The 26,972-nt window shown below is 42.0% G+C and overlaps 1 protein-coding gene across 1 annotated transcript in view; it reads right to left on the bottom strand.

The window, feature by feature from the left end:
* Positions 1-26,972, bottom strand: part of LOC140726957 (NACHT and WD repeat domain-containing protein 2-like) — a 60,970-nt gene that overhangs the window by 17,812 nt on the left and 16,186 nt on the right. The window contains exons 4-5 of the mRNA XM_073044004.1: positions 16,369-16,572; positions 11,284-11,428 (exon numbers count right to left, since the gene is read on the bottom strand). Coding sequence (XP_072900105.1) covers positions 11,284-11,428; positions 16,369-16,572 — 349 coding nt within the window. The remainder of the gene's footprint in view (positions 1-11,283; positions 11,429-16,368; positions 16,573-26,972) is intronic.

The following is a 26,972-nucleotide window of genomic DNA, read 5'->3' as shown; positions in this document are numbered from 1 at the left end:
ACGGCCAGAATGTCCCGGGAACTGGTGCCTGGGACTACCTGCTCACCAAGGAAGGTGGCACGTACTGTTATCGGTTAAGGATGCTGCACCTACGTTCCTGATGGGTTGGTGAACATCCCTTACCTGGTTGATCACATGTCAGAGCCTGTGTATAAAACTAAGTGCGGGGCCAGCTCATTGGCTGTTACACTCCAGGGTGGGGCTGCTGGCTTTTGGGGCACAGGGAGGCTGGTGAACAGTATACTGGGAGGTGACTGTTAGGTTTACAGTTCTGGGACTTGTATCTGGTGTTCTGTGTATAACTTAGTTGTGAGTTCATGCGAGTCATCCTAGTCTGAGTGTTGGATCATCACGTTCACAACTTTTGAAGGGTGGAGTGCCTTATTCTGATTGTCGAAAGTCAATTCTGTTGCCATTGGTCAGTTTAGAAGCTGCAGCTGCTTTTCCCATTGGATAGCTGCCTGGCGTCCAGTTTCAAATACCCTGGGGATATAAAACAGCAGGTGGGAGGGGCTTGCTCTCTTCTTTTGTTTAAGACATGACTATTGGGAGGGTATGCACTGTGCGCACATTTTGTTGAACGGACGTCTATTGAGTATTCGGCTTTGTAGTGTCTGTAACTTTGGGAACGTGAAATGTTGTCGAATTTTTACTGTCTGTAAATAAAGGGTTAATATACCTATTTGCAGAGAGTGCTTTCCGTATCACTTGCCAGACCCATGAACCTGATTGAACGTCACAAGTGGGCAGAGCTAAAGATGGCACCAGAGGTCTTTGCAAACTTTTCATCCATGAAACAGTTTAATTTCTTCTTTTCTCATGCCTTTTTTTCCTTTTCAGAGTGGCTGGGGTTCTGTTGGAGTCCGGGATCGACAGTTGCAACTCGGGCTACTGGTTTTCACTGGTGGTGGGTTCTCACGTTTGAAACTCGCCGAGCAGCCTGGTGATTTGGTGCACCTTCGCAGCGCGGCCCTGTGGACGAGCGGGTTCCTCGCTGAGTTAGCTGACTGAAGTGTTGCGGGAGATTGAAACGTCCAGACAGCGGGTGATGTGTTCTGCTGTTGGAACGCTCCTGCACTTGAGCGATCTTGCTCTCTCGTTTCCTTTTGATGGTGTGTGGGAGTCTTTTGGTCCTCTTGAGTCGGGGGGCTCGGACAAACGACACAGCAGATTGTAACAGCATGCCTTTGGCCTCCCCTCTTGCTATTGCAGGAGTGGTATCTCTCTCTCCCTCACTAGAGAGAGCCTGTCTGAGATGGACAGTAGTTTTTGATGTTCTGTAGATCATGGTGTCTGGGGGCTTTGCTATTGCTTTCATGCTGGGTGGAGAGATTGATGCCTTTTTGCTGGAGAAAGTTGGGGGAGGGGGAGGGTCGATGCTTTTGCTGCTGTCGTGCGTGGGAGGGGGGACTTTGGGAGCTCTAACATTTTCTGTCAATCATCCTTTGGGGCTTTCCCCCCGTTTCGTGGATATCTGCAAAGAGTAAGGATTTCAGGTTGTATACTGTGTACGTTCTCTGATATTAAATTGAACCATTTTATTTAAATACATAACTTGTTATTCAGTTATATGGTAGATTGTTTTTTTTTAAATACCTTTAAAACTATTTCCATGAAACCGGCTAATTGGGGCAGCCACTTAATTGGACCAAAATGTACTGGTCCTGTAGCGTTCCTATATATAAAACAATACATACATACGTACTGCAAAAATAGAGCAAGGAAAGAAATAAAAAGTGAGGTAGTGTACACGCGTTCGTGGTCCATTCAGAAATCAGATGGCAGAGGGGAAGAAACTGTTCCTAAAACATTGAGTGTGTGTCTTCAGGCTCCTGTACCTCCTCCCTGATGGTAGCAATGAGAAGAAGGCACGTCCTGGGGGCTGGGGGTCATTAATGATGGACACTGCCCTTTTGAGACTTCGCCTTTTGAAGATGTCGTTGATATTGGGGAGGCTGGTGCCCGTGATGGACCTGGCTGAGTTTGTAACCTTCTGCAGCTTTTTCCAATCCTGTGCAGTGGCCCCTCCATACCCGTGATGCAATCAGCTAGATTTATTTATTTCTTTGTTTGTTTGTTTATTTGAATCTTACATCCCCCCTTCCAACGTTAGGGAGTACAAAACGTTGTGTTATGACTCTGTTGCAATGTGCAGACATGTGAATTTATAAGTCCAGTGGTTTGTAGAAAGATGCTGTCCCGTAGCCTGTTGGTCCTGGCTGTAATACCAGGAACTTAAGATCAACCCTTCAAGGTCTCATGATTCCTGCAGCCTCTTAGGTAACAATGGAACCCTGATTTTACATCGGAACACTTTGAACCTTATATACACGAGGAGTAAAAACCTTTAAGTTACGTCTCCGTCTAAATGTGCAATGTGCAATTATAGTAATTTATAATGAATATTATGTACAACAGCATAGTCAATATAACATAGAAATGCAGTCGCGTTAGCATGAATTAATCAGTCTGATGGCCTGCTGGAAGAAGCTGTTCCGGAGCCTGTTGGTCCTGGCTTTTATGCTGCTGTACCAGGGGTGGGCAAACTTTTTGACTTGTGGGCCACAAAGGGTTCTAAAATTTGACAGGGGGGCCGGACCAGGAGCAGATGGACGGAGTGTTTTGGTAATACACCTCATAAGAGAAAATAAAATATCATGGGATATGTAGAAAACATGTGCTTTAATTTCAATTGAAAATGAACAAATGCATTACAACAAAATATCTGTCTTTGAAGTCCCATGGTATTTAGCTATTTATTGAAATGACTTTTAAAGCACTGAAAATTAAATGAATAAAATACAGCTTTTTAAAATAGTAACAGTTATTATTTTAAAGCACTGAAAATTCTGTTATCCTTCAAGATATTATCATCATCACTCTCCTCCTGACTGTCTTTATTTCAAAAACGGTAGGAGATGCAGGTCTACTTGTCCTGCTCCTTCTTATTCAATTGTCCCGTGCCAAAACTCAACAATGACCAGCACAAGGACAGAACAGTGACAGCGCGCCAGTATGCGGAGCGCGTTATTTGATCTGGAGCGCATTTTTTATTTTGAGAACGTATGTGCACCTGCGCACTACTCATGTCCATCACTTAACAGAAATGACATGTAACATGTAAGGCTTATTGAAAAAAATATTTTCAAATGCACTTTTTACATAACACAACGAAGAAACTTATTTTTAATTTCAGTGGGAACAGTGTTGTTGGTCTCCCTTTTTAGCCAGCGCATCAAAGTCTGGATTTAGTTTTGTTGTGGCGATTCTCAGGTTGGATCTGAGGTGTTAACAAGGTTTATTAATATAATTTCATCAAGTTCTGCGGGCCGGATTAAAAAGCATATGGCCCGCGGGCTGTAGTTTGCCCATGCCTGTGCTGTACTGTTTCCCGGATGGTAGCAGCTGGAACAGTTTGTGGTTGGGGTGACTCAGGTCTCCAGTGATCCATTGGTCCCATTTTACACACCTGACTTTGTAAATGTCCTGAATAGTGGGAAGTTCACATCTACAGATGTGCTGGGCTGTCCGCACCAGAGTCCTGCGATTGAGGGAAGTACAGTTCCCATACCAGGCAGTGATACAGCCAGTCAGGATGCTCTCAATTGTGCCCCTTTAGAAAGTTCTTAGCATTGGGGGGGCCATACCAAACTTCTTAAACCATCTGAGGTGAAAGAGGGACTGTTGTGCCTTTTTCACCACACAGCCGATACGTACAGACCACGTGAGATCCTCGGTGATGCTTATGCCGAGGACCTTAAAGCTGTTCACCCTCTCAACCCCAGATCCATCAATGTCAATAGGGGCTAGCCTGTCTCCATTCCTCCTGTAGTCCACAACCAGCACCTTTGGTTTTGCGACATTGAGGGAGAGGTTGTTTTCTTGACACCACTGTGTCAGGGTGATGACTTCTTCTCTGTAGGCTGTCTCATTAATATTTGAGATTAGGACAATCAGTGTAGTATTGTCAGCAAATTTAATTAGATTGGAGCTGTGGGTGGTGACACAGTCATGGGTATACAGAGAGTAAAGGAAGGGGCTTAGTACATAGCCCTGAGGGGCACCTGTGTTGAGTATCAGAGGGAAAGAGGTGAGGGAGCCCACTCTTAAACCACCTGCCGGCTATCTGACAGGAATTCCAGGATCCAGCTACAAAAGGCAGGGTGAAGGCTAAGGTCTCTGAGCTTCTATCAGGCCTGGAGGGAATTATGATGTTGAATGCTGAACTGTAGTCCAAGAACAGCATTCTCACAGAAGCATCCTTCTTCTCCAGATGTGTAAGGACAGTACGTAGAGCTGTGGTTATTGCATCATCTGCTGATCAGTTGCGTCGGTAGGCGAGTGTAGGGGGTCCAGTGTGGGCGGCAACATGTTGCAGATGAAGTCCTTGACAAGTCTCTCAAAGCATTTGCTTTTTATTGAGGTGAGTGCGACAGAACACCAGTCCTTCAGACATGTTACCTTTGTCTTTTTAGATACAGGGACAATGGTGGATGTTTTGAAGCAGGAGGGCATCTCCACTGGGAAAGGGAGAGATTAAAAATGTCTCGGGAACAAAAGGATTTGAGGACATGCACATTCCTGGGATTGCACCAGGCATTATTGACCATGAAGCATACCCCACCAGGGCTGAAATGGCTAACACGAGGGGGGCATAGTTTTAAGGTGCTTGGAAGTAGGAACAAGGGGAAGGTCAGAGGTAAGTTTTTCACACAGAGAGTGGTGGGTGTGTGGAATACACTGCCAGTGAAGGTGGTAGAGGCAGATACAATAGGGTCTTTTAAGATAGGTACATGGAGCTTAGAAAAATAGAGGGCTATGTGCTAAGGAAATTCTAGGCAGCTTCTAGAGTAGGTTACATGGTCGGCACAACATTATGGGCCGAAGGGCCTGTAATGTGCTGTAAATTTCTATGTTCTAACTCTTCCCATTTTTCATCCCTAGCCTAGGAGTATTCAGACCAATCGCAGTGATTTCATGCTGATCCTATTTTAAATCTATAATCATTCTTCCTCATAAGCAGTTACTATTTGTCTTCTTTTCAAATCTGCCTTCACCACTCACCTCTAAACAAAAATCCAAAACTCATTTGGCTTTTAAAGCCAGCAGCCCTTGCCCAAACTCCTTAAACCACTTCATATTTTCTCTTTTGCTATGCTTATCCAGTCCAATCTCCTCCTTGGGTATGATAACGTTTCAGAGGAAACCAATAGTCATCTAAACAGGAAGCCACTTTCAAGCCTTTATTCCCTACGGCTTGGGTAGCTCAGATGTGCGCTATGGATTTAAATGAAGGCAACAGATAACTCTTACGGGTATTTGTTTTTGAGTATAGGTTGGGGAACAGATGCTTGGAAGCTCAAAATATATGTATTTCAGATTGTGTCCACTAGATGGCGACGAATCGTCACTCGGTGCTTTGGGCTGCACTGGTAAGAATGCTGGGTAGTGATATGATAGGATTGTGACCCTTTCAATCACCCCAGAGGATCTCCCTTTGTGACCTGGGGCATCTCCCTTTTCTCCATGGTTGAAGTACACTTCTTTCTTCAACATCTCCCTGAGCAGCGCCATCATTCCAACGTGCTTCAAGGCCGCCACCATCGTCCCCGTGCCGAAGAAGTCTTCAGTGTCCTGCCTAAATGACTACCGTCCCGTTGCACTTACATCCATCAACATGAAGTGTTTCGAGAGGCTCGTCATGAGGCATATCAAGACCCTGCTGCCCCCCTCACTGGACCCCCTGCAGTTTGCGTACCGTCCCAACCGCTCAACAGATGACGCCATTGCCACCACCCTCCACCTGGCCCTAGCCCACTTGGACAAAAAAGACACATACGTTCGGATGCTGTTCATAGACTTTAGTTCAGCATTCAACACAATCATCCCTCAGAAACTGATTGGAAAGCTGAGCCTACTGGGCCTGAACACCTCCCTCTGCAACTGGATCCTAGACTTCCTGACTGGGAGATCTCAATCAGTCCGGATCAGGAGCAGCATCTCCAACACCATCACACTGAGCACGGGGGCTCCCCAGGGTTGTGTGCTCAGTTCACTGCTGTTCACTCTGCTGACCCACAACTGTGCTGCAACACACAGCTCGAACCATATCATCAAGTTCGCCGATGACACCACCGTGGTGGGTCTCATCAGCAAGAACGACGAGCCAGCTTACAGAGAGGAGGTGCAGTGGCTAATGGACTGGTGCAGAGCCAACAACCTGTCTCTTAATGTGAAGAGAACAAAAGAGATGGTTGTTGACTTCAGGAGGGCACGGAGCGACCACTCCCCGCTGAACATTGACGGCTCCTCGGTAGAGATCGTAAAGAGCACCAAGTTTCTTGGTGTTCACCTGGCGGAGAATCTCACCTGGTCCCTCAACACCAGCTCCATAGCAAAGAAAGCCCAGCAGCGTCTCTACTTTTTGTGAAGGCTGAGGAAAGTCCATCTCCCAGCCCCCATCCTCATCACTTTCTACAGGGGTTGTATTGGGAGCATCCTGAGCAGCTGCATCACTGCCTGGTTCGGAAATTGCACCATCTCAGATTGCAAGCCCCTGCAGCGGATAGTGAGGTCAGCTGAGAAGATCATCGGGGTCTCTCTTCCTGCCATCACGGACATTTACACTACATGCTGCATTCGCAAAGGAAACAGCATTATGAAGAACCCTACGGACCCCTCATACAATCTCTTCTCCCTCCTGCCGTCTGGGAAAAGGCTCCGAAGCATTCGGGCTCTCACGACCAGACTATGTAACAGTTTCTTCCCCCAAGCTATCAGACTTAATACCCGAAACCTGGACTGACACCTTGCCCTATTGTCCTGTTTATTATTTATTGTAATGTCTGCACTGTTTTTGTGCACTTTATGTAGTCCAGTGTAGGTCTGTAGTCTAGTGTAGCTTCCTCTGTGTATTTTTTTATTATTATATAGTTCAGTCTAGTTTTTGTGCTGTGTCATGTAACACCATGGTCCTGAAAAACATCTCATTTTTACCATGTACTGTACCAGCAGTTATGGTCGAAATGACAATAAAAGTGACTTGACTTGACTTCTTGGTCTCATCCATAGTTCAAGTTTTGTCATTCAACCATAAACATGTATACGTCGGAATGAAACAATGTTCCTCGGGGACCAAGGTGCAAAGAACAGTACAGGTGTCCCCCCCCCTTTACAAAGGTAGAGCGTTCTTATGAAACCTTTCTTAAGCCGAATTGGCGTGAAGTGAAGAACCATTAATTTATATGGGAAAAATTTCCATACAAGTGAAAATCCACTTTGTAATGCAAAAACAGGTTACTAACGTAGGTCATTTGTAAAAGCAAAGTGGCGTAAAGCGAACATTTGTAAAGCGGGGGGCACCTGTACATATATCACATAAGCCGGCTGGTGGCGTAGTGGCATCAGTGCTGGACTTCGGAGCGAAGGCTCCTGAGTTCGAATCCAGCCGGCTCCAAAATCCTGGAGAGGGATGGGCTCTGCCAGGTTTCAGATGCCCAAGACATGCCGTATGACGAGCAATCACCACAATGATCGGTGCAAAAAGCTTGTCATGACGACGCCCTGACGACTCCACCAGGAGTTAAGGGCACACACACACACACATATCACATACACCACATAAAATCATACTAACTCAATAATATTAACAGATTAAAAAGTAACATACTGAGACCCTTCTTCAAAATGGGAAAAGAAGGGGGAAGATACCAGAATGAGAGTGAGGGGCAGGAGGATACCTGGAAGATGATAGGTGAAGATAAAGGGCTGGAGAGGAAGGAATCTGATAGGAGATGGGAGTGGACCATAGGAGAAAGGGAAGGGAGTATTTTGTGGATGTATAAATTGAGATAAATTGCATATATAACATATGTAGTACCTTGCAAAAGTCTTAGGCATGTATATGTAGCTAAGCAGCCTAAAACATTTGCGCAGTACTGTAGCAATTTAATGCATTGTACTGGACTGCTGCCACATGAAAAAATAAATTTAATGACTTACGTGAGTGATGATAAACCTGATTCTGATGTCATTGTGGATTGAGAGTGGGGAGTGGGAAGGGGGAAGGGAGAGGGGAATCATGATTGGGAAATGGAGAAGGGAGACGGGAGGGAGTGGGAAGCACCAGAGAGATACTCTGTAATGATCAACAGACCAATTGCTTGGAACCAAATAACCTCGCCTGGTGTATGTCTGCACCCCTGCACTCCTTCCCTGCCACCTGTCACACACCTCTCCCACAGCTCCCCCTCACCACTCCCAACATCCTTTGCTCTGGCCAGATTTACAAAACTTGTTCTCCACTTCATGTTGTATTTATATATATACCTAAGACTTTTGCACAGTACTGCAGTCAAATATACAACTGGGTGATGCTACTGGTACTGTCATTAATAATGTGTACCGGGTGGTGGCAGGGGGAAGAAGCTGTTATCCAGCCTAACAGCCCAGGCTCGACAAGAAGCTCAGAGAACTCAGTCTGCACCCTGCCTTGTGCAGCTGGATCCTGGACTTCCTGCCAGGTTACCGGCAGGTGGTGAGGATGGGCTCCCTCACCTCTGTCCCTCTGAACCTGAATACAGAAGCCCCTCAGGGTTCTGTCCTGGGTCCGTTCCTCTACTCCCTATACACCCATGACTGTGTTGCCACGCACAGCTCCAATCTGCTGATCAAATTTGCAAATGGCCTTATTTCCAACACCGATGAGACAGCCTACGGAGGAGAAGTCAACGCCTTGATACTGTGGTGCCAAGAAAACAACTTCTCCCTCAATGTTGAAAAAACGATTACAGGAGGAACGGAGACAGGCGAGTCCCCTTTGACATCAATGGGACTGTAGTTCAGAAGGTGAGTAGTTTCATGTTCCTCAGCATACACATCACCAAAGATCTCAACTGGACTGTACACATTGGCTGTGTGGTAAAAAAAAACAGTGCCTCTTTCACCTCAGAAGGCTGAAGAGGTTTGACATGTGCCCTCAAATCCTCAGAACTTTCTACAAGGGCACCATTGACTGTCTGTGTCATCACCTGGTATGGGAACTGTACGACCCTCAATCGCTGGGCACTGCAGGGAGTGGTGCGGACAGCCCAGTGTATCGGTGGATGTGAACTTTCCTCTATTCAGGATATTTACAGCAGCAGGTGCATAAAAAGGGCCCGGAGGATCATTAGAGATTCCAGTCACCCCAACCACGAACTGTTCCAGCTGCTACCATCTGGGAAACGGTACTGCAGCATTAAAGCCAGAACCAGCAGGCTCTGGGACAGCTTCTTTCACCAAGCCATCAGATTTATCAATATACATTGATCTGATTGTGTATCTGACTGTACACTGATCTGATTGTGTATCTGACTGTACACTGATCTGATTGTATATCTGACTGTACACTGATCTGATTGTGTATCCCACTGTACACTGACCTGATTGCGTATCCCACTGTACACTGATCTGATTGTGTATCTGACTGAACACTGATCTGATTGTGTATCCCACTGTACACTGATCTGATTGTACATCTGACTGTACATTGATCTGATTCTATATCTGACTGTATACTGACCTGATTGTATATCTGACTGTACACTGATCTGATTGTATATCTGACTGTACATTGATCTGATTCTATATCTGACTGTATACTGACCTGATTGTATATCTGACTGTACACTGATCTGATTGTATATCCCACTGTACACTGATCTGATTGTATATCCCACTGTACACTGATCTGATTGTGTATCTGACTGTACATACAGGTATACAAAACAATTCTGTATACAATCTTGGACAATATCCTCCCACATTTCCTTTCCTTATTGCTTGTACATAATGACGGAGATGCAACATGAAAATTTTTACTCTCTTGGATGTAAGAAATACAATAAATACCAATACTGTGGTACCTTCTATCTTAGTGGTCACCAACCTTTTGAAGCCCAAGATCCCCTACCTCGGCCTTAGTGAAAGGCAAGATTGACTCCAAATCAATTAGTCACATGCATGCACCACGGGGCAGAAAACACTGGAAGTAAAACCCCACAACCCAGAAGCAGAAATAATGTATGAACACCAGGGGTTACCATCTTTTTTTTGCACCAAGGACCGGTTTAATATTAGCAATATTCTTGTGGACTGGCCGACAGGGTGGGGGGGGGGGTGTTAAACATGACGGGAATACAACAATACTCAAAGCAGGTTTCTCATGTCCAGTCTATTCCACAATTTACTTTACGTGGCTCTCAGCACTTACCTGCTGTTCTGCTTGCTCACGTTTTTTCCGCTGAAAAAACTCAACGGGTTTGTCTTTAAGTATGGGGTGCTTGGACTCAGGGTACCAAAGCAGTTCTGAGCGCTTCATTGCCTCATTAGACAGCCTCCGGGCCCAAACTGCAGCCTCCCGCCCACCCGCCCGCCACCTTGTCCAGGTGCATCTGTTCCCATACCGGGACGCAGCGATCGTAGTCCAGAGAGAGCGACTGACAGAGCGAGGAGTGTGACTGGACACGTCCGCCCCTCTTGTAGGATCTATCGGCTGACAAAAGTTTGTTTCAGTAGATTGCAGTGAGGTAGCTGCTCTAATACCTACAAAACCCTGAGCCCGAATTAGGTCGTCTGCAAATATTTTAGCACCGGGTTCCCCAAGAACATTTGGTGTGCTAAACAGGTTTAGAGGCGGTGCCCATCTGTCCGCACTCCAGGCCAGTAGCAACGGCACTTCTCGCTGGCCGCACAAAGCGGCTGGTTACCCGAGGCCATCCAGTGATCCCTGACGCGCTTGGGTAATGACCTCGCGTGCGTTCAAGTTCAATAGTGGGCGTGACAGGGAATGAGGAAAGGTGCAGCTGACTTAATTGTTTCCTCGCGGCCCGGTGGTTGGGGACCAGCGTGTGGCCGGGGGGAGCTACACGCATGCACACTGGGCAGGAAGAACGGAACTAAAACCCCGCGACACGGAAACAATCTCTCAACAGTACTTTTGTATTTATTTTTCTTTTTTTTTCGGGATCTACTGGGAAAGTCTCAAAGATCGACTAGTCGATCACAATTGACGGGTTGGTGACCACTATTCTATCTGGTGGTAGGAGATCAAAGAGATTGCTGGACAGATGGGACAGATTAAATTCCAAGCTGCTGTGTGGGATTTTGAACTCACCTCTCAGAGTCATCAATCCTTTACCCAGTGATCTAATAATGTAACCAGTAGCTACCATACAAATGCACCCATTCTCCAAACAAATTAGCCTTTAGCACTCGGGAAACTGTCCAAAAAACGGCTTTTACCTGAGGTGAAGTATTTTTGAGCTTGTTCTGGATTTATTGTCCCTTCTTTGAGGCACTCTGTAACGATTGTGCTGAAGGTCATCGTCATTTCTGCGAAGTCGTCGTGCCACACTGCACGGGCTTCTTCCCTCGCTCTTCCGTTGCTCTGTAAAGATGGATTCGTTCACTATGAAGCAGCAAGTGGAACTCACAGACCAGCAAAAGGATCCATGAGGCCCTGTCAGCAGAAACTCACTGAATGAAAATCTGGGCCTTTTGCTGATGATGGAAGTTCAAGAACAAATTTACCTCTGACACAAGATATTAGAGAGGGAATCCAGTTTTTAAAAAATTGAAGCAGGAAGTGCTGGGAGTATTCAGCAGGTCGGGCAGCAACTGTGGAGAGATTGGAACCTGCTAAATATTCCCACATTTTCAATTTTTTTTCAGATGTACAACACCTGTATGTTTTACTTTTTGAAATGGAAGTGACAGATTGTGGATGCTAGAGAATGGAGCACAGCAATGGACTGCTGGAGGAACTCAGAGGGTGAATTGACATCTGTGAAGGCAAAGGGATGGTTGACATTTGACCTGCATCAGTCCTCCACAAAAGCTACTTCACCCACTCAGTTCCTCCAGCAGTTTGATCTTTTTTTTTGATTTAGCCCTTCAAAGCTGGTTAAAATAAAAGTACATAACAAAATCAAACATTTTGGCTGAAATACTTGATGATGTTTAAATCAAAATCTCACAAAGGCAAATTACAGTGGGTTCCGGGCAATCTGTTCAATGGGGCAGCCCCTTATTTGGGACAACTCTTAAAGAACAAAGCTTATCGAGAAGACTGCTGGGATTCCCTTCGTTTATTTGGGACACAATGCCACTTAATTGGGACAGAAGACTTGCTGGACAGTTTCTAAGTGGTGTCAGTCGCATGCACTGACCTGTGTGGCCATAACACACTATGCTGTGCTTAGAGCGAACAGTTTTTAAATAGTGTCAGTTGTGTGTGTTTGTGTTCAAAACAAAACAGTGAATTCTGTCTCTGATTGTTGGTGAGAAGTAAAAGCAGTAAGACAATTTGGAACTGTTTTGTACTCTATGGTTTCCAACATTCAGGCCTGGAGATGCCAGAAACAGCTGGGAGTGAAATCCAAATTACTTCACTACTTCAAAAATCTAGGAATTACAAAGAATTTGAAGGCACCGACAATCATCTTAAAAGTTACAATGAAAATGGAGACTTGGAGGACACAATCATCGATAGCAGTGTATGAAGGCAGCCCATTATCTGCATGTGGTGTCTGCCGCTGATTTTGTTCATTTACAGTCAGTCAAAAGAAGCTGGCAGCATACAGTGGATGGATTCGCCCATTAATAGCAATTAGGAACTAATGCATGATTTTATAGTACGTTAGTACTATTGACAGTGTTCTAATGTGTTCTCTATTACACTTAAATACACAATTTGTTACTCAGTTGAATGGTAGTTTGTCTTTTTTAATACCTTTTTAACTATTTCCAGGAAACTTTGGCCAATTGGGGGGTCAAATGTACTGGTCCTGATGTGTCCCAGTTATATGGAATCCACTGTAATGCAGATGCTAGAAATCTGAATGTATCAACAGGTAATGTTGTAAATACCAGGTCAGGTAACAGACAGAAGCAGTGTTAATGGAACAAATCCTCCTGCGAGAAGTTGCAGTTTCAAATAGTCCGTAAGACCACAAGACGTCATTACGCCATTCAGCAAATCGGGTCTGCTCCACCTTTCCATCATGGCCTATTTATTACGCTTCTCAATCCCATTCTCCTGCCTTTTTCCTGTAACATTTGACATCCTGACCAATCAAGAACCCATCAACCCTGCTCTAAATATACTGTGCTCAATGACTTGACCTCCGTAAGCAACAAATTCACAAATTCACCACACTCCTCCTCATCTCTGTTTTAAATGGACATCCTTCTATTCTGAGGCTGTGCCCTCTGGTCCCAGACTCACTCACCGTAGGAAACATCCACTCTACATCCACTGTATCTATGCCTTTCAATGTTCAATGTTTCGATGAGATCTCCTCTTGTTTTTCTAAAAATCAGACCCAGAGCCATCAAATACTACTTGTATGTCAGCCCTTTCATTCCTGGAATCATTCACGTGAATACATAGTGCATGTATTTGAATGCAGAAGTTACTTACTCACAGATGGACACATGACCTCAGAATCTATCGTGTTATGACCTTGCACCTTACTGGCTACCTTTCTCTGTAGCTGTTACCTTTTATTCTACGTCAATTATTGCTTAACTTTCGATGTGCTGTGTAATGAATTATCTGTACCAACAGTGCGTAAGACAAGCTTTTCACTGTATTTAGTCTTTGTTCAAAGGGAGTTCTTTTCCAAGCTTCTTGGGAGAAGCCTTGCAACGTGGGACCCAAGACCCCTGCACCTTCCCCCAGCAGCAGCGAGGGAGAGGGAGACTGGTCAAATACAGGCAGACGTCACTCAGCACCTGACCGCCTTCTGCTCTTGTTCTTGTCGATTTCAAACTTGTCTGTTGCTTTAATCGCCGAGAAGTAATGAAGCCGAACGTGGGTTCACGCTCCGCATTTAGGCTGCGCGCGCTGCTTTCAACCTTGCCGAATTCCCCCAGGGGCAGCGGAAGTGCCAGAACGCACAGTCGGCCCAAAAGCACATCATCAAAATGTAAATTACAGGCTCCAAGCACATGCAGTTTAGTAGTAGTAGAATACTTAAAAGAAGAAGAAGAAGTAGTTTTATAAACTGTCTGCAGGATGTTGCCATTGGTTGTGCCGGTCGCTGGCACCATTTTGAAACCCAATATATGGTGGAAATACTCTCGTAAAATAATTGATGCAGTAAGATAGTGTGAAGGGAATAATGGGTCCACGTTGAAATATAATTGAGCCCTCATTCTGGTAACACCTCTAACTCTGAGCCAAAAGGTTTAGAGTTCAGTCCCATTCCAGAGAGCCAAGCTGTTATTCTGGTGTAGTAACAGATTCTACTCTTCAGCTTTCTCCCCATCTCTCTATTAGTTCTATTACAATTCCTGTACAGCATTCCAACTCGTGTGTAAGCAGCTTCCTCCCCCCCAACCTTTACCTTTTATATTTGATTCTCCCAGATAATTCATTAAGGCCCCTCATTACCTGTGGATAACTGTTTGTCAGGTTGGAGGCTGGCGACTAGTGGTGTGCCCCAGGAATCTGTACTGGGTCCAGTGTTGTTTGTCATATACATTAATGATCTGGATGATGGGGTGGTAAATTCGATTAGTAAGTATGCAGATGATACTAAGGTAGGTGGCGTTGTGGATAATGAAGTAGGTTTTCAAAGCTTGCAGAGAGATTTAGGCCAGTTAGAAGAGTGGGCTGAATGATGGCAGATGGAGTTTAATGCTGATAAGTGTGAGGTGCTACATTTTGGTAGGAATAATCAAAATAGAACATACATGGTAAATGGTAGGGCATTGAGGAATGCAGTAGAACAGAGTGATCTAGGAATAATGGTGCATAGTTCTCTGAAGATGGAATCTCATGTGGATAGGGTGGTGAAGAAAGCTTTTGGTATGCTGGCCTTTATAAATCAGAGCATTGAGTATAGGAGTTGGGATGTAATGTTAAAATTGTACACGGCATTGGTGAGGCCCAATTTGGAGTATTGTGTACAGTTCTGGTCACCGAATTATAGGAAAGATGTCAACAAAATAGAGAGAGTACAGAGAAGATTTACTAGAATGTTACCTGGGTTTCAGCACCTAAGTTACAGGGAAAGGTTGAATAAGTTAGGTCTTTATTCTTTGGAGCGTAGAAGGTTGAGGGGGGACTTGATAGAGGTATTTAAAATTATGAGGGGGATAGATAGAGTTGACGTGGATAGGCTTTTTCCATTAAGAGTAGGGGAGATTCAAACAAGAGGACATGAGTTGAGAGTTAGGGGGCAAAGGTTTAGGGGTAACACGAGGGGGAACTTCTTTACTCAGAGAGTGGTAGCTGTGTGGAACGAGCTTCCAGTAGAAGTGGTATAGGCAGGTTCAATTTTGTCATTTAAACAAAAATTGGATAGGTATATGGACAGGAAAGGAATGGAGGGTTATGGGCTGAGTGCAGGTAGGTGGGAGTCAGTGAGAGTAAGCGTTCGGCATGGACTAGAAGGGTTGAGATGGCTTGTTTCCATGCTGTAATTGTTTTATGGCTATACCTTGAGTATCTATCTCTATTATATCCTCATTGTCCTACCAGCAAACCTATGATATTTAATTCCTAAGGTTCCAAATCTCTGTACCAGTAATTACAAATTCTCCACAGAAATGGACTTCCAGGTGCCTGGCATCATCCTGGTAATTCCCCACTCTAGCTCTTCCAGGATCTTTCCAAAGTGCGCAGCTCAAAACTGTACTCAACACTCGGCCAATAACCCACCGTCAAGGACAGCTACAAGAGGTGATGTCTCAGGAAGGCAACATCCATTATTAAGGACACTCACCATCTGGGCCATGCCCTCCTTTAATGCTGCCATTAGGCAGGAGGTACAGGAGCCTGAGGACCTAAACCTCAAGGTTCAACAACACCTTCCCCACTGCCACCAGGTTGCCGAACAGAATGAATACCCTAATTTTACCTCAGACTCTATATATCTCTACTTGCACTAACATTGTTGTGTTTATTTTTACTTATTCGGTTGTATAAATTATGTAATTTTTGTTTTTAAGGTGCTGTGCTCCTGTTGCATTTATCCCTGGGTATGTACGTCTGTGACGATAACCGTGAAACTTGAAAGGAGACTTAATTAACAACTTGTGAAGGTTCACAAAGTTTTTGTATCACACTGTGTGTACAAGACCAAACAACTCATAAACATCCCTAATCGCCTTCTCAGCTGGTCCTGCTACCTGAAATGCTTTGTGATCATGAAATCAAAATATCCTTCTCTTCATGCCCCTCCTTACACGTGTCAGTTCATACTTATCTTCAGTAAGTTCCATCCGTCGCGAGTCTACCCACGCCTGCTGGAGAACTCAAGTCATGCTCCTTTTTATAAAGTTCCAGAGAGCTCAGGTACACAACACATTAGGGCTCACCTTGCTGTAGTAGTCAGGAAGGACATCGGCTTTAGCCCGCAGACGGTAGGCAGCAGGAACAGAATTCTCATCTCGATGGTACCACTTCTCCAGTACTGTGGTCTTGAGGCCTTCATTTTGCGATCTGCAGAGAATCATCTCAAACTCGTTGACTTCAATTTCCTCTGGTACGCCTGCACTTCCATATTGTTCTCCTATTAACGCCTAATGAAGAGGTACAACACTAAAGTCACGTGGGGCTGTGAGATTTCATACAAGAAAACATCAGTCAGCAACATTGATGTTAGTATTGTGAGGAATGCTCCATATAACATCAAACGGCACAGTACAGGCCCTTCTGCCCACAATGTTGTGCCAACCTTTTAACCTATTCTAAGAGCAATCCAACCCTTCTTCCCACATAGCTCTTCATTTTTCTACCATCCATGTGCTATTCATTAAATGTCCTTCATGTATCTGCCTCTTCCACCACCCCATGCAACGTGCTCCATGTGCCTAAAATACTTACCATAACACAATAACAGCATCAGATATAGGAGCAGAATTAGGCCATTTGGCCCATCAAGACTGTCCTGCCATTCCATCATGGCTGATCCAATTTTCCTCTCAGCCCCAATCTCCTGCCTCCCCTCCCGTATCCCTTTATTCCCTGACCAATCAATAATCTATTAATCTTTGCACTAAATAAGCATAAAAACTTGACCTCCACAGCTGCCTGTGGCAAAAAGTTCCACAGACACACCACTCTCTGGCTAAAGAAATTCCTCCTCATCTCCATTCTAGAAGGACAGCCCTGTATCCTGAGGCAGTGTCCTCTGGTCTTAGATTCTCCTAGCATAGGAAACATCCTCTCCACATCCACTCTATCAAGGCCTTTCACCATTCGATAGGTTTCAATGGGATCACCCCTCATTCATCTGAATTCTAGTGAATCCAGGGCCACAGCCAGCAAACACTCTTTACATAACAAGCCATTCAATCCTGGAATCAATTTTGTGAACCTCCTTTGAACTCTCTCCTTTCTAAGATAAAGGGCTAAAAACTGCTCACAGTACTCCAAGTGAGGCCTTATCCGTGCTTTTTAAAGTCTCAACATTACATCCTTGCTTTTATATTCTAGTCCTCTTGAAATGAATGCCAACATCGCATTTGCCTTCCTCCCCACAGACTCAACCTGCAAATTAACCTTTAAGGACTCCTGCACAAGGACGCCCAAGTTTTTTTGCACTTCAGTATTGTATTTTCTTCTACCAAAGGGCATGACCGTACACCTCCTGAGTCTGTATTCCATCTGCCATTTCTCTGCCCGTGCTCCTAATCTGTCTAAGTCCTTCAGTAGCCTCACTACTCCCTCAAAATGACCCGCCCCCTCCACCGTCTGCAAACTTTGCACAAAACCATCAATTCCATCATCCAAGTCATTGACATATAATGTAAAAGGAATTGGCTCCAACACAATCTCTGTGGAACACCTCTAGTCACCAGCAGCCAATCAGAAAAGGCTCCCTTTATTTCCACTTTTGTTTCCTGCCAATTAGCCACTGCTTTATCTATGCTAGAATCTTTCCTGCAATGCCATGGGCTTGTAGCTTGTTAAGCAGCCTCATGTGTGGCACCTTGTCAAAGGCCTTCTGAAAATCCAAGCACATAACTTCAACTGATTCTTCTTGTTATTTCTTCAAAGAATTCCAACACATTTGTCAGGCAAGATTTTCCCTTGAGGAAACAATGCTGAATACAATCTATTTTATCATGTGCCTCCAAGTACCCTGAGACCTCATCCTTAATAATCGACTCAAACATTTTCCCAACCTCTGATGTCAGACTAACTGGTCTATAGTTTCCTTTCTTCTGCCTCTCTTCCTTCTTGAGGAGTGGAGTGACATTTGCAATTTTCCAGTCTTCCGGAACCATTCCTGAATCTAGTGATTCTTGAAAGATCATTACTAATGCCTCCATGATCTCTTCAGCCACCTCTTCAGAACCCTGAGGTGTACACCATCTGGTCCAGGTGATGTATCTACCTTTGGACATTTCAGTTTCCCAAGTACCTTCTCTCCAGTTATGGTAACTTCACTCACTTCATGACCCCTGACACCCGGAACTTCCTCCACACTGCTAGTGTATTCCACAGTGAAGCCTGATGCAAAATACTGATTCAGTTCGTCCGCAATTTTTTGTCCCCCATTGCTACCTCTCCAGTGTTGTTTTCCAGGTGTCCGATATCCAGTCTTGCCTCTGTTTCATACTTCATGTATCTGAAGGAACTTCTGGTATCCTTTTTAATATTATTAGCATTCTCCATCTTTGCAGCATATGGAGTAGGTCACGTTTCTAGCGGCTCTCTCTCTTTGAATACATTTTATATCCCACTAACAGATCCCTTTTAGTTCTAATGACTTACTACTTCTACTGAAGGATTTATTATTTCTACTGAAGGATTTTACGACTTAATTACAATGGCCGAAAAAAGTCGTTCTGGTATTGAACTGAGAAGCGGCAAGACTTTCCCCGAAATGGAGCAAACGGAACAAACCAAGAAAACGGAGGAACCTGTTACACGAGCAGGAATATTTTTTTCAATACAAGACATGAAGTCGGAATTCGGACCACTTAATATTAAAATTGATAAGCTGACCGGTTCAAACGGGAAGCTCGAGAAAGCTATTTCTATGATTCAAGATTCGCTGAAAAACTTGGATTCTCAGCTTCAAACACTTCAGCAGACTACAACCCGAATCGAGAGCGAGCATGATTTATTTAAACAAACTATTAAAGATCAAGGAATGAAGATATCTTCAATGGAAAAGAAAATCAATGAAATTACCTCGGAACTATCTAAAACGAAGAAAAGAATGGTTGATTTAGATAGTAGAGGGCGTCGGAGGAATCTGCGTATTCTGGGACTGCCTGAAAATACTGAAGCTGGCGATCTGTTAAAATTCTTTTCAGATATGCTGTATTCACTTTTCAATGGGACCCTTGAAGCTAGCCCCTTAGTCAACAGAGCTCACAGAATTCCATTCTCTCGGCGTTCAGCCAAATTACATCCTCGAACAGTTGTACTTTCTCTGCATTATTATACGACTAAAGAAGCTATTCTTCGAGAAGCCAGAAAGAAACGGAAATTACTCTTTAATTCAACACACATTCGTATAGTTGAAGATTATCCCCCCGAAATCTTTGCCGAAAGAAATATCAAGAAGTTATGAGTGAAATGTATAAATTAGATTTAAATCCCTCCCTTCGCTTTCCAGCAAAGCTGATAATTTTTCCTGAAACATCTCAACCATTGAGGATCTACTCTCCTCAGGAGGGATGGGAGTATATTAAAAACTTTAAAGTTAAGCCTACTGAATAAAATATTAAAGTTACATCGATTATTCAATAGCCAATTTTGAAGTATCTGCTGTATGAGTTGTTTATGGAGCTTTTGAGTTAAGTACATGTTATACCTTTTCACTCCCTGGTATGAAACGTAGTCGATTTAATTTTTTTTTACCTTATTAATAATTAATACATATATAACTGTTTTGTAGGGAACCTTTATAGTATTGTACTCTAGTGGTCCGTGTAGGAATTGTTGTGTATTAATCTTTTTGTAAAATTTGTTTCAATACTTATAGTTTTAGGTCTGTTATATACATATATTCATTTATTTTTATTTTTCGAGAGAAAGAATATTCTTTGTAACATTATTTGCTCGGATTTATTCTTTCTTTTGAATATGTGTTTAAGTTACTTTAGCTGATTCTAAGATGGCCGTTGTTGATTATGTTTTTATTAATGTTAGACACAACATTATAGTAGTTGAATTCTGTTTGTGCCTTTTATTATGGCTATTTTCCGTGGGATTTTTGCTTTTTTTTTATTATACAGAGCTGCAAGATGAGAACAGGGTCAAAGGTGATTAGTTAGCATGGGACCAGCCTATCGGTTCCTTCCTTTCTGTCTTATTGGGTGGCGGGAGGGGGGAGGGGTCGATTAGAGCAGGTTCTTTTCTTGATTGGGCAGTTCTTTTGATGGATTTCTCTTTCGTAAATGCGTCACTCCTTCTGGTTGTACCCGCGCCTTTTGGTTTAATCTGTACTTGCGTAATATTTCTTTTATATAATATTAAACTCAATTTTAAACATGGATGTTAATAAAATTAATATAATATCTTGGAATTGGAATGGTGTCAATCATCCCATTAAGTGTAAAAAGATTTTTAAGAAATTAAAAACACTTAATGCTGATACTATTTTTGCGCAAGAAAATCATATACGAAAACAGGATGGGGATAGATTTTTTCGCTTTTGGAAGGGGCCTCTTTTTCACTCACTGTCGGATAGTAAAACAAGAGGCGTTTCTATATTTCTTAGTCCCAAAACCCCTTTTGTACACCTTAATACTACTACTGATTTGATTGGAAGATATTTAATTGTTACTGGTTTATTATGCGAGCAAAAGGTAGCTCTGGTGTGTGTATACGCACCTAATGTAGATAATTCTGATTTTTTAAAGAAACTTTTTTCAGAGTTACCGAATCTCAATGAATATAAACTGATCATGGGCGGTGACTTTAACTGTTGCTTAAATCCGGTGATTGACAGGTCATCAACCAATCCGTTGTTTCCTAATAAAGCGGCAGCTTGTATTAACTCTTTTTTATTAGAATATGGCCTCGTCGATATTTGGAGATATAAACACCCCAATGATAAAGATTTCTCCTTTTTTTCACACGTCCATCACAAATATTCTCGAATTGATTACTTTTTTTTAGATACACGTCTGTTAAACTCCGTTGTTGAATGTGCATATGACATCATTGCGCTTTCAGATCACGCGCCTTTAAAGTTAACCCTTAGGCTCCCGGGTAGATTTTTGAAAATCTCACAATGGAGATTGAACCCCGTTTTGTTACAGGATCCAGCTTTTGTTAATTTTATTAAGGAGCAAATTTCTATATTTTTTGAATTTAATACAACTGAAGGAATGTCAAATCTGGTTATATGGGACACCTTGAAATCTTTTCTTAGGGGACAGATAATCTCATATTCAGCAGCCTTGAGAAAGAAAACTAAAGCAGAATTGTCAGTGCTTATTAATAAAATTAAACAGATAGATAAAGTGTATTCAGTTAAACCTACTGAAGACCTATATAAAGAAAGGGTCGAACTTCAGTCACAGTATGATTTACTTCTGACCTTTCCCATTGAACAGCAAATTTTTAAATCTAAAAGTTTATTTTATATACATGGGGAAAAATCTGCTAAACTTTTAGCGGGTCAGTTAAAGGCTGGGATGGTCAGAAGACAGATTTAAAAAATTCGCCGACCAGATAGAACAGAAACTTTAGATCCTTATGAAATTAATAAGATATTTATGGACTTTTATTCTAATCTTTATAAATCTGAATTCTCTGATAGTAATATCACTATGAATAGATTTTTACAAAGGTTAAACATACATCAAATTTCGATTCAAGATGTTGATATGTTAGATGCACCTATTAAACAAGAGGAGATAGCCAAGGCTATATCCTCTATGCAACTAGGTAAAGCTCCGGGACCTGATGGTTATACTGTAGAATTTTATAAGACCTTTCATGAAACGCTTATACCGCATCTTCATCAAACGTTCACCGATTCTACATCTTCTGGGAACCTTCCTAAAACTTTTTATGAAGCACTAATTTCATTGATTCCAAAAAAAGGGAAAGACCCACTGGAATGTGTATCCTATAGATCTATTTCTTTACTGAATGTAGATTTTAAAATCCTCTCTAAGATTCTAGCAAATAGGCTTGAGAGTATCTTGCCTAATGTTATCTCAAACGATCAAACAGGATTTATTAAAAATAGGTACTCACATTTTAATATTTGAAGATGATTAAATATCATTCCCCCTCAACCAAAGAATCTGAATGTATTGTATCTTTGGATGCAGAGAAAGCCTTTGATAGGGTGGAGTGACCTTATCTATTTCAGGTTTTGAAGAGGTTCAATTTTGGTCCAGGATTTATCTCCTGGATTAAATTGATTTATCATGCCCCAGTAGCTGCGGTTCTCACTAATAACCAAAAGTCTCCTTACTTTAGATTATATAGAGGTACCTGTCAGGGTTGTCCCCTTAGCCCTTTATTATTTAATTTGGCTTTAGAACCACTTGCTATTGCTCTGAGGGATTCTAATTCTGTGCAAGGTAGTAGGAGAGGGGATAAATTACATAAAGTTTCATCATACGCAGATGATTTATTAGTTTACATTTCAAATCCTAAGAAATCTATTCCTTCTATGTTATCTATATTTATGGAATTTGGTACTTTTTCTGGATATAAACTTAATTTACATAAAAGTGAATCATTTCCTATTAATAATTATTTTGATTATTATGATCAAATACCTTTTAATATTGCCAAAAACCATTTTACTTACCTTGGTATCAAAATTGCAAAAAATTTTAAAGACCTATATAGGTATAATTTCTTCCCTTTAGTTGAATATATGCAACAGGCACTTTCTAAATGGTCACCTATGTCGATGTCATTGATAGGTCAAATAAATGCTATAAAAATGGTTATTCTACCGAAATTTTTATATATATTTCAAGCAGTTCCCTCTTTTGTTCCAAAATTTTTTTTTGATAAAATAGACTCTCTGATTTTGTCTCATGTTTGGAATAATAAAAGCTCTAGAGTGAATAAACTTTTATTGCAAAAATCAAAAAAAGATGGAGGACTGGCTTTACCAAACTTTAGAAACATAGAAAATAGGTGCAGGAGTAGGCCATTCAGCCCTTCGAGCCTGCACCACCATTCAGTATGATCATGGCTGATCATCCAACTCAGAACCCTGTACCTGCTTTCTCTCCATACCCCCTGATCCCTTTAGCCGCAAGGGCCATATCTAACTTCCTCTTAAATATAGCCAATGAACCAGCCTCAACTGTTTCCTGTGGCAGAGAATTCCACAGATTCACCACTCTCTGTGTGAAGAAGTTTTTCCTCATCTCGGTCCTAAAAGGCTTCCCCTTTATCCTTAAACTGTGACCCCTCGTTCTGGACTTCTCCAACATCGGAAAAAATCTTCCTGCATCTAGCCTGTCCAAACCCTTTAGAATTTTATACGTTTCAATAAGATCCCCCCTCAATCTTCCTAAATTCCAGTGAGATTAAGCCTAGTCGATCCAGTCTTCCTTCATATGAAAGTCCTGCCATCCCAGGAATCAATCTAGTGAACCTTCTCTGTACTCCCTCTATGGCAAGAATGTCTTTCCTCAGATTAGGGGACCAAAACTGCACACAATATTCTAGGTGCGGTCTCACCAAGCCCTTGTACAACTGCAGTAGAACCTGCCTGCTCCTGTACTCAAATCCTTTTGCTATGAATGCCAACATACCATTTGCCTTTTTCACCGCCTGCTGTACCTGCATGCCCACCTCCAATGACTGGTGTACAATGACACCCAGGTCTCATTGCATCTCCCCTTTTCCTAATTGGCCACCATTCAGATAATAATCTGTTTTCCTGTTCTTGCAACCAAAGTGGATAACCTCACATTTATCCACATTAAATTGCATCTGCCATGAATTTGCCCACTCACCTAACCTATCCAAGTCACCCTGCATCCTCTTAGCATCCTCCTCACAGCTAACACCGCCGCCCAGCTTTGTGTCATCCGCAAACTTGGAGATGCTGCATTTAATTCCCTCATCTAAATCATTAATATATATTGTAAACAACTGGGGTCCCAGCACTGAGCCTTGCGGTACCCCACTAGTCACTGCCTGCCATTCTGAAAAGGTCCCGTTTACTCCCACTCTTTGCTTCCTGTCTGCCAACCAATTCTCTATCCACATCAATACCATACCCCCAATACCGTGTGCTTTAAGTTTGCACACTAATCTCCTGTGTGGGACCTTGTCAAAAGCCTTTTGAAAATCTAAATATACCACATCCACTGGCTCTTCCCTATCCACTTTACTAGTTACATCTTCAAAACATTCTATTAGATTCGTCAGACATGATTTTCCTTTCACAAATCCATGCTGACTTTGTCCGATGATTTCACCTCTTTCCAAATGTGCTGTTATTACATCTTTGATAACCGACTCTAGCATTTTATTATTGGGCAATTAATATTCGCTATATTACTTTTTGGATTTATGATATAGACGATCAAGATCGCCCTTCATGGTTACAGCTGGAGGAAAATTCAGTAGTGGGGTTTTCGTTAGCTTCTTTATTAGGAGCTCCTCTTCCTTTTTCATTCTCCAGAGTAGGTAAACAAGCTCTTAACCCTATTGTTAAACATACTTTAAAAATTTGGTTTCAATTTCTTAGATTTTTTGAATTAAATGATTTTTTACTTTCTAGTAATATTTATTCTAATTTCTTTTTTAAACCATCAACTTTGGATAAGGCTTTTCTAACATGGAAAATTAAGGGAATAAAAACTTTTTTAGATTTGTTTTTACAAGACTGTTTAATGTCTTTTTCACAGTTAATGGATAGATATGATATCTCCAATACACATTTTTTCAGGTATTTACAGGTTAGGCATTTCTTATGTGATTTTTTACCAAATTACCCTTTGATCTGCTCTTCAAATTTGGCTTATGTTATTTTTCAGTTTAAACCTTTTCAAAAACGATTAATAGCTATCATTTATAAACAGTTAATGAATGCTCGCACATCGCCTAATGATAGGGTTCAACGCTCCTGGGAAGTAGAACTTCAACATTCACTCTCAGATAACCAATGGAGTAAAATTTATTATTTAGTTAATAATTCATCTATCTGTGCACGCCATATTTGAATTCAGTTTAAGATAGTACATAGGGCCCATATGTCCAAAGATAAATTGGTGCATATTTTTCCTAATATAAGCCCTATTTGTGATAGATGTAATGCAGAAGTGGCTACTCTAACTCATATGTTTTGGTCATGTGTAAGTTTAAATAATTTTTGGAGGGATGTGTTTGGAATATTATCTAAAGTTATAGATATGGATGTTCAACCTAATCCACTTACAGCAATTTTTGGGATTTTCCCAGAGGAAGCAAGCAAAGTGACTGCCTCCACCCAACACGTGATAGCTTTTTCAACTTTACTGGCTAGGAGAGCTATTTTGCTACATTGGAAAGAATCTAACCCACCTACTGTTTTCTATTGGCTCTCCTCCATCATGTCATGTTTAAGCTTGGAGAAAATTAGAAGCCGGACATTTGATACATCTTTTGATTTTGAACAAGTCTGGCGACCCTTTATTCAATATTTTCACATGATTTAATTTATCTTTATTTATTTATTTTTCTTTATTGGAGAATATCCTTGTTCATGAAGGTTCGGAGATGACTGGAAGGATGTGGTTTTTTTTCTCTCTCTTTCTTTTTTTAAGTTTATCCTCTTTTGGACTGCCCAATCTTTCTTTTTTTTTCTTTCTCTCTTTTTTGTTTTAGTTTAGTTAGTGGGGTTTTTCTCTCTCTATCAATAACATTTCCAATCTTTTTTTTTTACGACTGCTATGAAGAGTTGTAATTTTTCTCTGACCATTGTATATATAACAGCATAATATATTACCTATTTGAGTTTGATATTATATGCTTTTTGTCTTTAATATTGCTGTCTATATGTCTTTTATATTATCTACTTGTTAAACTCCTCTTTCGATTTGTATTTGTATATTCTTTATTCGAAAATCAATAAAAAAAAGATTGAAAAATGAAATGAATATTATTAGCTAGTTTACTTTGTTTTCCATTTTTTACCCTCTTAGTGACTTTTTTAGTTGCCTTCTGTTGGTTTTTAAAAGCTTTTAAATCCTCTAACATCTCACTAATTTTTTCTCTATTTTATGCCCTCTCTTTGGCTCTTATGCTGGCTTTGACTTCTCTTGTTAGCCATGGTTGTGTCATCTTCCCTTTAGAATACTCCTTCCTCTTTGGGATGTGTATATCCTGTGCCTTCTGAATTACTTCCAGAAATTCCAGCCATTGCTGCTCTGCCGTCATCCCTGCCAGTGTTCTTTTCCAATCAATTCTGGCCAACTCCTCTCTCATGCCTCTGTAATTCCCTTTACTCCACTCTAATACTGATATATCTGACTTTAGCTTCTCCTTCTCAAATTTCAGGGTGAATTTGATCATATTATGATCACTTGCCCCAAAGGGTTATTTTACCTTAAGTTCGCTAATCAATTCTGGGTCACTGCACAACACCCAATCCAGAATAGCTGATCCCCTAGTGGGATCAACCACAAACTGCCCTAAAAAGCCACCTTGTGGGCACTCTAGAATATCCCCCTCCTGGAATCCAGCACCAACCTGATTTGCCCAATCTACCTGCATATTGCCCCCATGACTATTGTAACATTACCCTTTTGACATGCATTTTCTATCTCCCATTGTAATTTGTAGGCCACATCCTTACTACTGTTTGGGGGTCTGTATACAACTCCCATCAGGGTTGTTCTACCCTTGCAGTTCCTTAGCTCTATCCACAATGATTCAACACCCTCCAACCCTGTGCCACCTCTTTCTAATGACTTGATTACATTTTTCCTATAGAGCAATGCTGCCCCCCCTCTGCCTTACTGCCTGTCCTTTCAATACAATGTAT

This window comes from Hemitrygon akajei, chromosome 4, assembly GCF_048418815.1.
Source record: "Hemitrygon akajei chromosome 4, sHemAka1.3, whole genome shotgun sequence".
NCBI classification, from domain to species: Eukaryota; Metazoa; Chordata; class Chondrichthyes; order Myliobatiformes; family Dasyatidae; genus Hemitrygon; species Hemitrygon akajei.
This window is presented reverse-complemented; position numbering and strand designations above follow the sequence as displayed.